Source organism: Dendroctonus ponderosae, unplaced genomic scaffold (assembly GCF_020466585.1).
Source record: "Dendroctonus ponderosae isolate FM_Combo_2020 unplaced genomic scaffold, Dpon_F_20191213v2 Dpon_F_20191213_5, whole genome shotgun sequence".
Lineage (NCBI taxonomy): Eukaryota > Metazoa > Arthropoda > Insecta > Coleoptera > Curculionidae > Dendroctonus > Dendroctonus ponderosae.
Genome location: NW_026018715.1, coordinates 13,432,511 through 13,447,351, shown reverse-complemented (window position 1 = coordinate 13,447,351; position 14,841 = coordinate 13,432,511). Strand labels below are relative to the sequence as shown.

General features: G+C 38.4%; 3 protein-coding genes across 4 annotated transcripts in view; all 3 read right to left on the bottom strand.

Moving 5' to 3' along the window:
- LOC109545601 (protein rhomboid) overlaps positions 1-367 on the bottom strand; it is a 2,446-nt gene extending 2,079 nt beyond the window's left edge. The window contains exon 1 of the mRNA XM_019916382.2: positions 33-367. Coding sequence (XP_019771941.2) covers positions 33-39 — 7 coding nt within the window. The 5' untranslated portion in view covers positions 40-367. The remainder of the gene's footprint in view (positions 1-32) is intronic.
- A 265-nt stretch (positions 368-632) lies between these two features.
- On the bottom strand, positions 633-10,137 carry LOC109545606. Its single transcript, XM_019916390.2, has 13 exons — positions 9,963-10,137; positions 4,951-5,145; positions 4,807-4,899; positions 4,500-4,671; positions 4,342-4,436; positions 4,075-4,266; positions 3,284-3,961; positions 2,940-3,231; positions 2,734-2,876; positions 2,579-2,680; positions 2,345-2,527; positions 2,088-2,279; positions 633-2,032 (listed from the first exon to the last, which is right to left on the bottom strand). Exons 1-13 carry the CDS (start codon positions 10,039-10,041, stop codon positions 1,476-1,478), a joined length of 2,973 nt encoding a protein of 990 aa, XP_019771949.2. The 5' UTR covers positions 10,042-10,137; the 3' UTR covers positions 633-1,475.
- Positions 10,138-12,873: 2,736 nt separating this feature from the next.
- The window catches only part of LOC109545561, a 16,939-nt gene continuing 14,971 nt past the window's right edge, over positions 12,874-14,841 (bottom strand). Inside the window, exons 6-8 of one of the 2 annotated variants that reach the window (XM_048666673.1) lie at positions 14,325-14,562; positions 14,180-14,216; positions 13,412-13,497 (exon numbers count right to left, since the gene is read on the bottom strand). In XM_048666673.1, the coding sequence (XP_048522630.1) occupies positions 14,192-14,216; positions 14,325-14,562 (263 nt within the window). In that variant the 3' untranslated portion in view covers positions 13,412-13,497; positions 14,180-14,191. Of the gene's footprint in view, positions 13,498-14,179; positions 14,217-14,324; positions 14,563-14,841 lie in introns of both variants that reach the window. The other variant, XM_048666672.1, reaches the window with a different exon arrangement.

Here is a 14,841-nt window from a genome sequence, read left to right as displayed (position 1 = left end):
ACCTTCTAGGTTTAATATAAAACTATACAAACCTTCCATTTCTCCACTAGGCACTTGCACATCTCAGGAACAAAATAATGGAAAATCCAATTCAAGTTTCCATACCGAAAAACTTGTAAAGTTCCCCATTTTAAAATAATCTTTTGGTGTGTGGAGCGACCGGTTGAAGCAAATATTAATTTTTAATAACCACGCCAGACTAATCCACTGAGAGGATATTTTATATATAAATTACACATATCTAAGCCATACACGCTTGGGGCAATTAGCGACTCCTACTAGCAATTGCATCGGCATATTTTTCTGTTATCCTTCACTTACACTGTTGATTCGGTGCAAAAATGAGGTAATAGGTTAATAGGCACATATCAGTTTCAAGCCATCTTCCTAATGAAAATTAAAAAGTGAGCAGTTGGCTGAATTCGCAGCATCTGCTAAATTTAAATCATTATTTTCGTATTAAGCAGCCTGAAAAATGAAAGCGAAAGCGCAAATTAAACTTGAAAGTGTTCTGTTCATAACTGATTTTTTTGAAGAATGGTTAAGGTGAGTTTGTTAAACATCAGTTTGCCAGACGTGGATGGTAGAACACCCAAGAATAGTCTGAAAGTCTAAAATAAAACAGACACAAGCTTTCTCACAAAGATTATATAATATTTTGCTTATGTCCGATTGCTCAGAATCCTGTTTAGCCTCTATTTTACCTAAGCAGCCTATTTTAAGCGTGCACATTTCGCAATACATTTGTCTAATTAACAATTTAAAAATATGCGCACCTTCAAACATTGTTCCATTTTTAGAAAGGTGAATATTGAATTTCTTCAACCCAATGAATTTTTTGCAAAAATCGACATTTGCGTTAAAACTACGAGTGGATTTTGGTTCCTATACATTTATAGCCTCTTATTCTATTGCGTAAAATTCTATGGTAAAGTGAACTATGGTGATAATTAATGTATGAATGGCACAATCCTATGGACGAATGAATGTGGAATAAATTAATGTTTAGTGGCAAAAGTCTTGCATCGAACCTAAAAATAAAAGCTGTATATTCAATCAAAAATATCTCCCAGTCGTATTTGCTTCAACTCCCGAATAATTTATCAAATGATGTAAGACTCTTGAAAACTGATGAATTATGCATGTGAAGTCCGGCTTGTTAAGAGGTACAATCTAATATTACCGTATGCAAAGTGGCAAAAGTATTTGCATTTTCCTCAAAGTCTCAATTCGCTCAATTTTTTAAACATTGATCACTATCCCATAAACATATTTGAGGTGGCTAAAACGTTAATTTGACTCCTGTCCACCTTGCATACTTCCAAACTCCTAAACAAACACCATAAAAATACTGGCAAGATCTTGCTCTTACGTCTAACATCAGCTCTATCCACTCATCTTTTTTATACAGAACACCTCTAGAAAAGGAATCGCTGGAAATGCCCCAAACCATCCACTCATTCAGATTGGGCACTTCAATTTTTAATTTTTCCATTATTTTTTGTACATCTCAGCTCAATACATTGCACCCCCACTTCCGTACACTTGCACTCTAAACAAGGCCCTGATAACTCGGAAATTATCCTGCCCACCCTGTACATGCGCCCGTAAATGTTGCATCCTGCCAGCTTCAGCAGACCCACGCCCACTAAGCTGCCCTTTTGATCTCCTTTTGCTATTTTTTTGGAACTCGACCCCATTGGCTGGTGTTCTGCAGCTGTCCCAGCTGGGGAGTCTTCAGCTTCATCGCATTTGGTGCAAACAGCTTCGGTTTTGTTCACGTCAGCTCCCGAACCATCCAGAGTGTTGTCGTTGATTGGCTTGATTAGCTGCAGTTCGGGTTTCTCATCAGTGGGCGATACCGACTTGATTTGCACAACTGTGGGCTTGTTTTTGTCTAAAGACGGGTTGTGGCTGATTGGTTTTTCGATTACATCGGGTGTTCCCGAGAAGATGAACTTCAGCAGCTCGTCAAAGCTGGATTCTGGCTGTTTGTCTGCAGCTGCTGTTGTTGGTCGATCAGAGCTCAACTCTGCCAAACCAGGAAAACTATAGCAAAGGCAGTGTTTCACTCAATCTCCTTTTACCTGCGAGAGTGGCTGGTGTGGAGCTGCTGGTGGTTTGAAGCGAAGCTCGGTCTCCAATTAAACTCTGCAGGTTTGGGGCTGGTTCCGTTCTGATGACATCCTTGAAGGGAGCCAACTGCACCATTCCCCCGGCCACAGGGACGATTTCCTGCGGCAACTTTGCCGGCTCCAAAAGTGGCACTTTCTGCTGATCTGCAAAGGAATTGGGCTGTGATTTAACCGGTAATTAAACCAATCTACTGGGCAGGAAATCTCACTGCAGGCGTAATTGGGGCAGCAAAGCGCTGCCGGTTCTCTGGAGCATCCAGGCTCCGGAGGAGGACAGGTCACCTTTTGACAAGCTATATTTCCAAAAAAGCAACTACAAGTCACGCAGGGTAAATCTGAGGGGACTTCCATGCCGTGCGCGATTTCCTGGCCTCTGGAAAGGCAGTTGGTCACTAAAAGTACGTCCAGTCAATGAGGAGGATGCCAGAAAAAGTCCTTCCTACCTTTAACGCTTGCGTCCGGCTCCACATGTTTGACTGGAGGTTTTTTTGCAAAAATGCTGTTGTAAAACGAATCAGTGCTGGGAGCCTTTGGCACAAATCCACCTGCAACGCAGGATACTCAGATAATCCTGCCTCAATGGAGGACGCGTGAATACCTTCAGTTTTTACTGGAGGCTTGAACAAATTCGAACTCTGTTCCAGTTCCATGTTGTCTGCTTTGTCCTCAAGTTGGTCCGTGGGGTCTTTGGGGGAGTCCTTGATAACATCCAGAGCATCCGTGGCCAGAAACGGGATAATCCTGCAAAATGCGTTTCCAGATTAGCAGAAGATACGGAGATGAATGAGGAGCGCTTCAACTGACTTCAAATTGGGCAACGACGGAGGCAACGTTGGTTCCTTGTAGTCATAGTCGAAGTCTTCGATTTTCTGGTTGGTGATGTTTAAAATCGCCTCAATGTCTGGGGGCAGTTTCGAACCCCCAATTTTCACCCTATTCCTCCCGTTGGGGCTCTCATAATCCACTTCTTCAGTTGGAAGATTTTCCGGCGAGGAAAAATATGCATAATCTTCCGTTTGAAAATCCGTGCTGGTGGCCACCAAGTCAGTGCGACCTTCTGCCAAGTGATTGATTTCAATCGGATCTACTGGCTGATCTGAAAAATTACAAAAATCAACAAAAAAATACAGAATATTTCACTGCCCAACCGTTCTTGAAGTGGCTCTCAATGCCGTTGTTGCAGTCGGTTGAATTGAGGATAGCAGTGACTGTCACCAAATCATCGCTTTCTTCAGTTGTGCTCATTGCCAGACCTGTTTCAGTGCTGTCGGGCTCATTGGTGGAAAAATCCGGAAAACCCGTTGTTGCCCGTGTAGCTAAGGGTTCAGTGGACGCACTCATGCCATCCTCTGTTAGGGAGTTCTTCAGATCTTCTGCTGAAATAGTGTCAACTTTCCGGTAGCTTTTGCCATCGAGCAAAGAGCCGACAAGGTCGAAAATGTTCAAACTTCCAAAATAGTCTGCATCGTCGCTTTTGGGTGGCTCGGACGAAACGATATTCCTCTCTGTCGAGCTTCTGTGCCTCGAACTGCTGATGAGGAAAAACTTATCGTCTTCAGCTGTATCTCCAAGTGGCTTCTGAGTGCTGCTTGGCTGGAAATTTGCGCTGAAAAACTGCCTGGTGGTTCCAAACGTTTCAGGGCTGCGCTGCACCCCCAATTTCGGGGTGGCTTTTGAAATATCTTCAACTTGCACGTAAAAAGGTGCCCCTGTCACCACTCCATCTGCAGATTGTCTGTTAACTTCTTTGCGCAGTTTTGAGTACTCTTTGCTGATGATGGGAAACAGGCCATAGTTGGGCTCGGGTTCCACTTCAAGAGTACCATCTGGAAAACGCAAAACACCACGACTCTTGAAGGACTTTGCAGTTGATGCAGCACGCGTTTTCTATCGGTTAGATGAAGGATTTTTAGGAAACAGAAGAAGTAAACTTACTTACTACAATTATAGCTAGCAGCGCAACATTCCCCAGATTTCACCACGGGGGTGCAGCCCAAAAGGGGCGGGGCACAGGACAGAGGTTCGCACCTCAACAGGCCCCTCAAGCAGTAACAGTTATCGCATACAGAGTGTCCGATTCCCACCACTTTGGATCCTTCGGGATGGTAAGCGCTTTCCACTAAACATCCAGCTGCAGGAATTCAGAAAATACTTGATTGGTTGGGAATTATTCAAAGTCAACTAAGTCCCAATTTTCCATACTTACACCCGACGGGAGTCTTTTTCTCGTAACCAGCAGTAGTAGTGGAAGGCTTTTGCGTGGCCACTTGCAGTGTTGTTAAAGTGCGAGTGCAGTTATATCTGTTTTTCCCCACAGGAAAAATATATATTTTTTTAAAATACACAAGCACTGCAGCCACTCACCTAACAGGACAACAGCTGGATGTCTCATAGATGGGCTGGCAGCCCTCGATGAACAGTAAACATTTGGGCTTAACACACACTTGCTTGCCGGATAAACAGTAACAATATTCGCACATTGAGGAACTGTGCATTGCAGAACCCGAACCGTAAATGCTCCCATTTGAAATGCAAGCTGCGGAACCCATTTGTAATTATTAAGTGGAAAAAATGGTGAGTTTTCCGTGCTTTCAGCCTTGCTGGGAGCTTTAATGCGCAACGAAGGCCCGAAAAACTCATTTTTTCTTTGCTTAGGTAGAATTTTCCTAACCATTCTCATACAAGTTGTTCTCATCGGAGGGTACGTCCAGATTGGCGTGCGGTTCCGCTCTGGCTTCCACGCTGTTGCCCCCATCATGGAAATCTTGATGAGAACCTAGATTAGACTCAGTTTGCTCGTTTAAAAGCTTCCCACCTGAACAAATCAGCTCGGGACAGCATGTTTTGAATCTGTGCAGTAAAATGCAGCCTGGTGGTGGAGGATTGGGCAGCTTTGGACACACTCTCAAGTAGCACAACAAGGCGCCTCTGCTGCAGGTGCAGTTCAGGCAAGGTTCCCCTGTGAGTACTTCCGAATTTTCCTCGTGCTTCTTACTGTCGTACCAGCAATCTGAAACAAGCAAATTTTCCACTTTGTGCAGCTGAAGACAATATAAGACGTATAACGTACAGTTATTATAAATATTAAAAAGTCATCTCACAGGAATAACGCAATATCATGTAGCCATCGGCTTAACAATGCTGAGAGAAACATGTGCTTGAGTATATAATAATAATTATTTGATAAATAATGATAATTTCTATGTTTTTTCGTTAATTAACAGCGACGGGCTTCAAGATACGTTAACGAATGCGAAATAGTAACAAGGTCCTGAGAACTAAGTAAGAGCGTCTCATTAAGTTTTCAGCCACTCACTCTCAAGCGCTTAATTGGGGTGGTGAGAACGAGCAATTTTTCAATTAAATGGGGATATGAATTAAAGATATTAAGGTAAAGGAGAAGTTAAACAAACACGGGTTCCAGAATAGTTGTCTGAGTTTAGGTAGCTGTTTGCTAACAAGTTGTTTTCCCATTGTCCACCGTGAAATTATTCTTAGGATCCTTCTGAGAACAACTCTGATTAGCAGACTTTTCGCGGAACATTCTCCCATTCATCTTTAATCAAACTAGATCAGTGCCATGTTTTCCGTGCAGACATAGAAAACTGATTAAATAACAGTTTTGATGATTAGATCTAACGGATGATCGATAGCGATGTCGATTGGTTTGAGTCAATTTCTTCAGCCAACACCTACCGGCCTGAAGGTAAAATCGCTAGTGTGGCCGACCACACCAAAACAGCGGCTTGTCTTTTGCAGAAGATTTATTATCTTGATGCAGCAGAGTCAGGAATACATGAATAGAAAAGCCGGCGAGTTTGAAACTGTGCATGCAACTAGTGATTTGATTGTTCTGGTCGATGCAGAACGACAGAATAATTATTGTCGATGGTTTTTTGTTGCTCTTCTCATCATCCCGTCTCATACATACTAATGTTTGCAATTGATCTAATTTGGGATCTAATAGATCAAGTGTGGTGGTGCCCTTTTTACCCGAAGTCATTTATTTAGATGAGAAACTTGCATGGGAAGAAAGGCTGCAAGTGAGAAGTTTGAGAAGATGGTTCAATGTGAGGAAGCGATTGATGAAGTTGCTTCTCAATTAAAATGCGAACTAATTAAAAAATCTGCAGGCACGAGAATTGAGTGACTAACAATGAAAATGTTTGAAAGGAAACGATTTTTTTTTGGCCCTATAATTTGGCTTCGGCACGACGATGCTGATTTTGAAGAATTTTTGAACAACACAGAACAAATTGTAAGGAAAAAAATATTTGGAAAAAGGCGCTGAAAGTACGCAACAAGTAGTAAACTAATTGAGAAAACTTCTCTGGAAACGTCTTCAAAAGTTGTCTGAATAGCGTTAGCAAAATCGACAAGTCGAACTTTTACAGGCGACTATTTTGAAAATGGAACAATTTGGCCCAAAAATTTGGCAGAAAGTTTCAATTTATGTTTTTAAATTATAATTTTTTTGGGATTTGAAATTCCTCGAATCGAATAATTTGGCAAAATAACTTGCTTACAAAGAAAAAATCTTTTGACTTTCAGGCATAAACGCTTTGTTCTCTAAGGGCATTTTGGTACGTCTAATGCTGTTCACACAGTCGATCGAGCATTTATGCAGAAACTGAGAAATAATTCGCGTTTGTAAGCAAACTTGCACACGAGAATCAATCATGCAAAAACTATTTCTTTAATTTTCGTTTTAATAAGCAATTTTCTTAGAATCAGGCTGTATGGGGTCGATATCTAGAAACCCAAATTTTGAAGCAGGAGAGCAAAAACTATTTTTTTAATGCCATAAATACAAGTGAAAAAATGAAAAATGAGGCGAAAAGACCCAAAGCGAAAATCTTTGGGTGGAAAAACGTGAATAAAAATTATCATAATGGCAACAATAAAACTTGTTAACTTAGAAACAGAAAGCACCGTATGATTTCCATGCTTGAGCGACTTATTTTAAGGGTCATTTTGGCAAATCTGATGTTTTTTTTTCACGGTAGATTGAGCTATTGTTAAGCAACTAGGAAAAAAAATGCAAACATACAAGCAAAAAACACCTAAATATTTTCATGGAAAAATGCCTTATTATACGCATATTTTGGTATGACCGATGCTATTCACAGAGCCGAAAAAGCTTTCATTAAGTAAGTACTTAGAAAATTCGATAAAAATATAAAAAACGGCGACCTGTTGAGAAACTTAGAGAAAATACTTCGAAATGTGCTTATTAAAAATTAAACTAGACTGCCAAAAGTACAAAAGGGGCAGAAATTGTTAATCGTTTTTTTTAATACTCGGGCTTTACGAGATCGATATGTAAAGCCCAACTATTGAAGCAGACAACAAGGAATATGAAGAGAAAATTCATGTCTTAAAGTGAAAATATTTGAGAAGAAACCATAAACAAAAAATTATAAATGTGCCATCAATAAAACTTGTTAACGTAGAAGCAAGAAGTACCATCTGATCTGATGCTATTTATACCGTCGATTACACATTTAATAAGCAACTAGAGAAATAATTTGCAATCTTACAATAAAAGTCATATAAACTTTCATGAACAAACGCTTTATTTTAACGAATCCAAAAAGATTTTATTAAGCAAGCGTCTGCATAACTATAAACAGCGGCAATCCGTTGGAAAAATATGAAATATCGACTAAGTAAAACAACGACATACATGAATGCGCCTTCTAAAAATTGAATGAAGCTGCAAAAATACAGAAAAATGTAAAACTTGCGTAGAAAAATTGAACTCATTATTTAATTGCAATTTTAGCAAACGTTTTAATAGAATGGGGTCAACAACTAAACACCCACACGTTGGAGCAGCCAAAAAGCATGAATATACTTTTATAAATGCCATAGAAACAAGGAAAAAATTGATGTTTTAAAGCGGAAACATTGAGGTAGAAAAACGTGAATAAAACTATTTAAAAAATTCAAAAAGCTTATATGTAGAAGCACAAAAACATTTAAGTGAAAAGTGCAGAAAGCAAATGACCTGTAACGCCCCTTCTGATTAATTCCCCTCGTGTAGCTCCATGTTCGCAGAACAATAGTCCAAAGACAATCAGATGGTGCAGCCCCGAAAAAACTGATCATATAATTATGAACGAATAAAAGTTACTGGGACAAAAGGAATGAAATGATTGTTTGCATAGGCAATCGTGACTTACGCAACACCTGTAGGAACTTGTAGTAAATGGCTATTTTAACGGTATTGTCAAAAGGGCTTCGACCTAGCCACTTAATTGTTCCGTATTGCGTAGACGAGGAAAACGCTACAAACAAAAAGCGAAACGCTCGGAGCGCGATGACACATGTCCTCCATACTCTACAGACTTTAATCACTTTGACCGTTCTTTTAAGCGCTCTTAAGCCCGTTTCGCCTTTTGCATTTTTCCGCCGTTGCATCTTTTGTTTGGGTACGTGTAAAATGTAAAACGATACTCAGGTGTAAAGTTCATTGGAAACTGTTGAACATTATGAAAACGAACTCGGATTTATTTCGATTCTCCGAAGATAAATTTCAATTAGCGGCTTTAGCCCTATTAGTCGTGCTTGCTGGTATAAGCGTATCATGGCCTGTGTATATTATAATTCAACATTTGCATATCTTGTTGTATAAATCTGGTATCGCGCACCTGCATCAGGCAAAAAACTTATTAAAATCTGAGACCAATTCCTGCTGTGGTTTGTTGGACGAAATAAATCACTGCCACTAATCATCATTCAATATCATGCCCAGAACCCGATCACCGTGTATTGTAAATTAGTTTTTAATTTTTATTACTTATGATCCACCAATGGAAATGCAATTATTGGCAAGTCAATTCAAGCAGAAAATGCACAGCTAAATTGACAATTTTGCAATGGTTTTCTTGGGTGCGTTTTCAGTTGTTGATAATACAGATACTTAATTTCTCTCATATACGCTCTTTTATTTTTGCTTGTTTGTTGCCTCAAAATACCATACAAAATGGTACTGTTCAACAATTTATTTCTTAAGTAAGAAAAGTTTCCTGCTTAAGCTTAGATGTTCTCTCAATTTTCAAATCCCTCAATGGCTTAGAAAAACAGCTAAAACACTGTATAAGTTCAGATTAGACAATAAAATGTGCTGTTTTCAACTGCGACTGAAATGGAAAATTGCACACAGTTTTTACCTGCTAATTGCGGTTTTTAAACATCTTTAGGCTAAAAACAATGCTTTTAGCCAAATTTTGCCATTGCATGGTCATTCTAATTAATGTTCAGGATCGAATGGCTTATTTATGTGCTTTGCTTGTTTGTGCCAGGCTAATGGCCCGACTTGTACTTGCACTCTTAATAAGTTCAATTTTTAAACGTTTTGGGTATGAAAGTATGCTTTAACTTTTTTGAAGTGAAACTGATAAAAATAAATTGCACTAGAAGGTTTATTACAGCCAGCTTTATTTACACCCTGTTGCATCGACACAAAGTGTTTTTGAGCATGTTTTGATTAATTTTGTAACACATGTTTAAAAAATTGAAGAAACTGATTAATCTTTTTTGCCGTACACTTTAACGAAAGGAAACCGGCCTTAAAAGTATGAAAGGCGTCAAAATACGGAAAAATCAATTGCGCTTAAAACGCTTTACAAATCATGCACTCTTTATAAAAAAAATCACACAAATCAAAGCACTTTCAAAAGGGCCAGTTTTGCGGTTATTCCACAAACCACTTTACTTTGAAATTGTTCTCAATCTGTTTGAGTACGATCGAAAGACTGAGCCCTGGATGTTTCAAGGAAAGTTGAGTAGCGAATTTTTAGTGAAGGTGGATGACTAACTTACCACCATGTACAAGGATGATTTTCGCCTGCATCAACCCCGCGAAGAAAATGTACGTGATGAATCGCGAACTTGCGGTCATGGCATCGAATCTGAACCGCCGTTGCGAACGGTGTCGGCCAAGGACTGAAGAAAAGAGCACCAAAGTACCATGAGGTGGTACCGCGCTGACCTCCGGATAGGTGCCCAAGGCGTGGGTGATACTACCGAGATAACATCTTCAGATAACAGCAAGATATCGCGTCTCACGTTTAGGACTAGCTCGTTAATTGTTGCCGCTACAGATGTCGTTCTTTGTTCGACCGGTACATTTCTATCGGGTACCCATATTTACCGCAATCAACACGCTCCTTCATGGTGGTACTTTACATAAAACGATCTGAATCCGAGCCGTTAAAGGGGCAACCACAAGCATTTATTGGCAGGAACAAGGCAAAAAGTCGATTTTTTTTCAAAGCCACCCTTAGAAAAATTTACATGCGTGTTTTTTGAGCTCAGTCGATTCCTTTTGATGTAAGAAGGCCACAAATGTGCATTTATAAAGTGTTTGGGTCAATAATAAGGAAAAAATCGTCGGCAAAAGATCATGAACGCTCAAAAAACGCTTAAAATGTGCCGAAAATGTCTGTTAATGCGGATCTGAAACTTCTAGCATGTTTTTCAATGAGCCGATACATTTCTCGCGTCCGTGAGCTGAAAATGATGTAAAATTTAAGACATTTTGAGAAAATTTTAATTTTTTCAAGAAATCGACCTCCACCCTTTGAGAAATTTCGACCAAAAATCAAAATTTCACATGCGTGTTTTTTTAGCTCAATCGATTCCTTTCGATGCAAAAGGTCACATATGTGCATTTATAAAGTGTTTGAGTCAAGAATAAGGAAAAAATACTCGGTTAAAGATCGTGATTGCTCAAAAAACGCTTAAAATGTGCCGAAAATGTCGATTATATCGGATCTGAAACTTCTACCACGTTTTTCAATTAATTTGATGCATTCGTCGCGTCCGTGAGCTCAAAATGATATAAAATTTAAGACATTTTGAGAAAATTAAATTTTTTTCAAAAATCGACTCCCACTCTTTGAAAAATGTCGACCAAAAATCAAAATTTTACATGTCGGTTTTTTGAGCTCAATCGATTCCTTTCGACGAAAAATGTCACAAATGTGCATTTATAAAGTGTTTGAGTCAGGAATAAGGAAGAAATCATCAGTTAAAGATCGCGATAGCTCAAAAACCTTTAAAATATGCCTAAAATGTCGATTATTTCGGATCTGAAACTTCTACCATGTTTTTCAATTAATTTGATGCATTCGTCGCGTCCTTGAGCTCAAAATGATGTAAAATTTAAGACATTTTGAGAAARTTTTTATTTTTTCAAAAAATCGACCTCCACCCTTGGAAAATTTTCGACCAAAAATCAAAATTTTACATCTCGGTTTTTTGAGCTCAATCAATTCCTTTCGCTGCAAAAAAGTCACAAATATGCATTTATAAAGTGTTTGAGTGAAGAATAAAGAAGAAATCATCGGTTAAAGATCGTGATAGCTCAAAAAACGTTTAAAATGTGCCTAAAATGTCTATTATTTCGGAGCTGAAACTTCTACCACGTTTTTCAATTAATTTGATGCATTCGTCGCATCCGTGAGCTTAAAATGATGTAAAATTTAAGATATTTTGAAAAAATTTAAATTTTTTCAAAAAACCGACCAACCTTGAAAAAATTTCGACCAAAAATCAAAATTTTACATGTCGATCGATTATCGATCAGAAACTTCTACCATGTTTTTCAATTAATTTGATGCATTCGTCGCGTCCGTGAGCTCAAAATGATGTAAAATTTAAGACATTTTGAGAAAATTTTTATTTTTCCAAAAAATCGACCCCCACCCTTGGAAAAATTTCGACCAAAAATCAAAATTTTACATGTCGGTTTTTTGAGCTCAATCGATTCCTTTCGACGAAAAATGTCACAAATATGCATTTATAAAATGTTTGAGTCATGAATAAGGAAGAAATCCTTGGTTAAAGATTGTGATCGCTCAAAAAACGGTTAAAATGTGCTGAAAATGTCTATTATTTCGGATCTGAAATTTCGGCCATGTTTTTCAATTAATTTGATGCATTCGTCGCGTCCGTGAGCTCCAAATGATGTGAAATATAAGGCATTTTGAAAAAATTTTCATTTTTTAAAAAAATTGACTTCAACCCTTGGAAAATTTTCGACCAAAACTCAAAATTTTACATGTCGGTTTTTTAGCTCAATCGATTCCTTTGGATGCAAAAAGGTAAAAAATATGCATTTATAAAGTGTTTGAGTTAATAATAAGGAAGAAATCCTCGGTTTAAGATCGTGATCGCTCAAAAAACCCTTAAAATGTGCCGAAAATGTCTATTATTTCGGATCTGAAACTTCTACCATGTTTTTCATTTAATTTGATGCATTCGTCGCGTCCGTGAGTTCAAAATGATGTCAAATTTAAGACATTTTGAGAAAATTTTAATTTTTCCAAATAATCGGCCCCCACCCTTGGAAAAATTTCAACCAAAAATCAAAATTTTACATGCTGGTTTTTTGAGCTCAATCGATTCCTTTTGACGCAAAAAGATTACAAATATAGATTTATAAAGTGTTTGAGTCAATAATAAAGGAAAAAATCGTCGGCTAAAGCTGGGGAACGCACAAAAACCGCATAAAATCAAAACAACAAAAACCGAAAATGTATATTATTTTCTTATTATAAACTTATACTACATTTTTGTTCTCTTCTTAAATAGGGGGTCATTGCTTTTTTTAACTAAAATATCCCATTTGGATTCATTAACATGTTTCCAGCAATATCTAGTTGTAAACAGCCTCAAACTTACAGAAGAGCACACATTTTCGGCTAAGGAAAATAAATAAACAACTTTATATTAATAGAGTTAATTTATTCAACGCTCTATGTACAGAGAAAAATTGCATTTTACATAATTATCAGACTTTATACAATATGGTTGTTGCAAATTGTAATGCAATAAGGTATAATTGATTTACAGAATTATCCGGTTACAAGTTCGCTGCTGAATCAGCACAGTTAAAACATTGCAGAAAACCTATTAAATATAAAAATATAAAAGGTAACAATTAATAGCTTAGACTACAAATATATGCCACATCGTTTCTAGTTTAACGTCTATTACAGTTTTGCTTTCTTCGGTAAACAATCAAATCTTCTAGAGTTTTGATGACTCAAATTTCCTTAAACTCATGTCCAATATTTACAATTTAATCAACGAGCATCAGCAACAAGCTGCCAGTTTCTAAAGGTAGTTTTTACACAAAATTTCACTCGAAAACCTAAATTATTTGCCGCTATAATGACTTCCAATGTGTGAAGGAGGACCCCGACTTTTCGTGTTGTATCCCCTGCTTCCAGGTCGGGAATGGACGATGGCATAATGATCGCTATGGGAAGAAATCGACCTAGCTGAGTTCAGTGTTGAGCCCCCAGATGTGTAGCCTTTGGGGTGCTGAGGGGCTCCATTTAGCGAATATCTATAAAGAAAAACAATGCAGAAAATGGTTGGCAACTGGCAAAGGTTCATCAGTCAGCATGAGGATTAGTTAACACCATAGGGAATGTAAATTATCAAGGATTAAGAAAGAATCTGATTGAAGCTTTAAAGGGGGGTTACTGATGGAAATTTGTTGAGGTTTACTGAAATTTTGCTCACTGCTGGTTCAAAAGAGATTTGTTCGCAACCTGGACCAACGGCCAAGGGCTATTCGTTTTTTATTTATGATTTACTTTGGTTATTTCTTTCAACTCTTTGTTAAACTATGAGGGATTATTTGGATGATTACTCTCAAAAATTTCAAGAGGTACAAGTTGGGAAATAATAAAAAAATTGGCCTGAAATCCATTGTTCCTACTGGCCATTTCCACTAACAAATTTCGCTGGAAGCGTGCACTGAATTCCTACCGAAAATCTAGCAGAAAAGTGAAATTAGTCCCATTAAAACAACGCGATTTTTAATGGGTTAAATGTAGATTTCCTGGTTTTTTCTGAAGAATGCAAGCTAACTACTGAGCACCTATCTAACATGCTCGCACTTCCCGTTATTGCAAAAAATAGATGGTGACCATAGAATAATTCCAGGCGAAGTGCAAACACTTTGGAAATGTTAAGCTTCAAAGTCAGTATCGAATTAGAGGGTATAGTTACTGATTGCCTACCGGTTTTGACTCCTAGGGAGTCATCCTCAGGCTGGCCCTGTAAAGCAAACAATTCCTGTTCAAGTCTCATTTCATTGTCTAAGAGAATTTGACTTGGTCTTAGTCTAGGGGATTAACCAAAGGGGTTGAGTAAAGCGGAATTTACCTGGAACCATACTGGCTTCCATGCCAACTGCGGTATGGGTCGTAATCTTCAATTATACTCGGCTCTTTTTCGATTATCTCAGTTCGGGCGCAGGCACAAGTCATGGCGGAGCATAGGAAAATATTGATGATCAACATGATCAAGAACAAAACCCCGAATGCCACGCAAAGCCACAATAACCAGCTTGGATGGACTCCGCCTGTTTCATCGCACAATTCCTGAGCTAGAGGAGCTTCACCTACGAATGATCAAAACAGAGTTATTCTGCTGAATGGGTCTTTTGAGGAAAATCACTAGCGGGAAACTCTTGCACTTGTTCAGCGGGGGCGGCAGTATTTCGCAAGTGATTTTCCTCACAATCTCCGTATATACATTTTCTGTTGAGCGCTCAGAAGCAATGTGATTTTTTAAGGTTTAAATAAGCCCGAACAGGGTCAGAAGAAGCTCAAAGCTGAAACCGCCCGGACTAGCAAATCAGAATATATCAATTCGTTTCACGTTTCACAGGCTTCAGAGC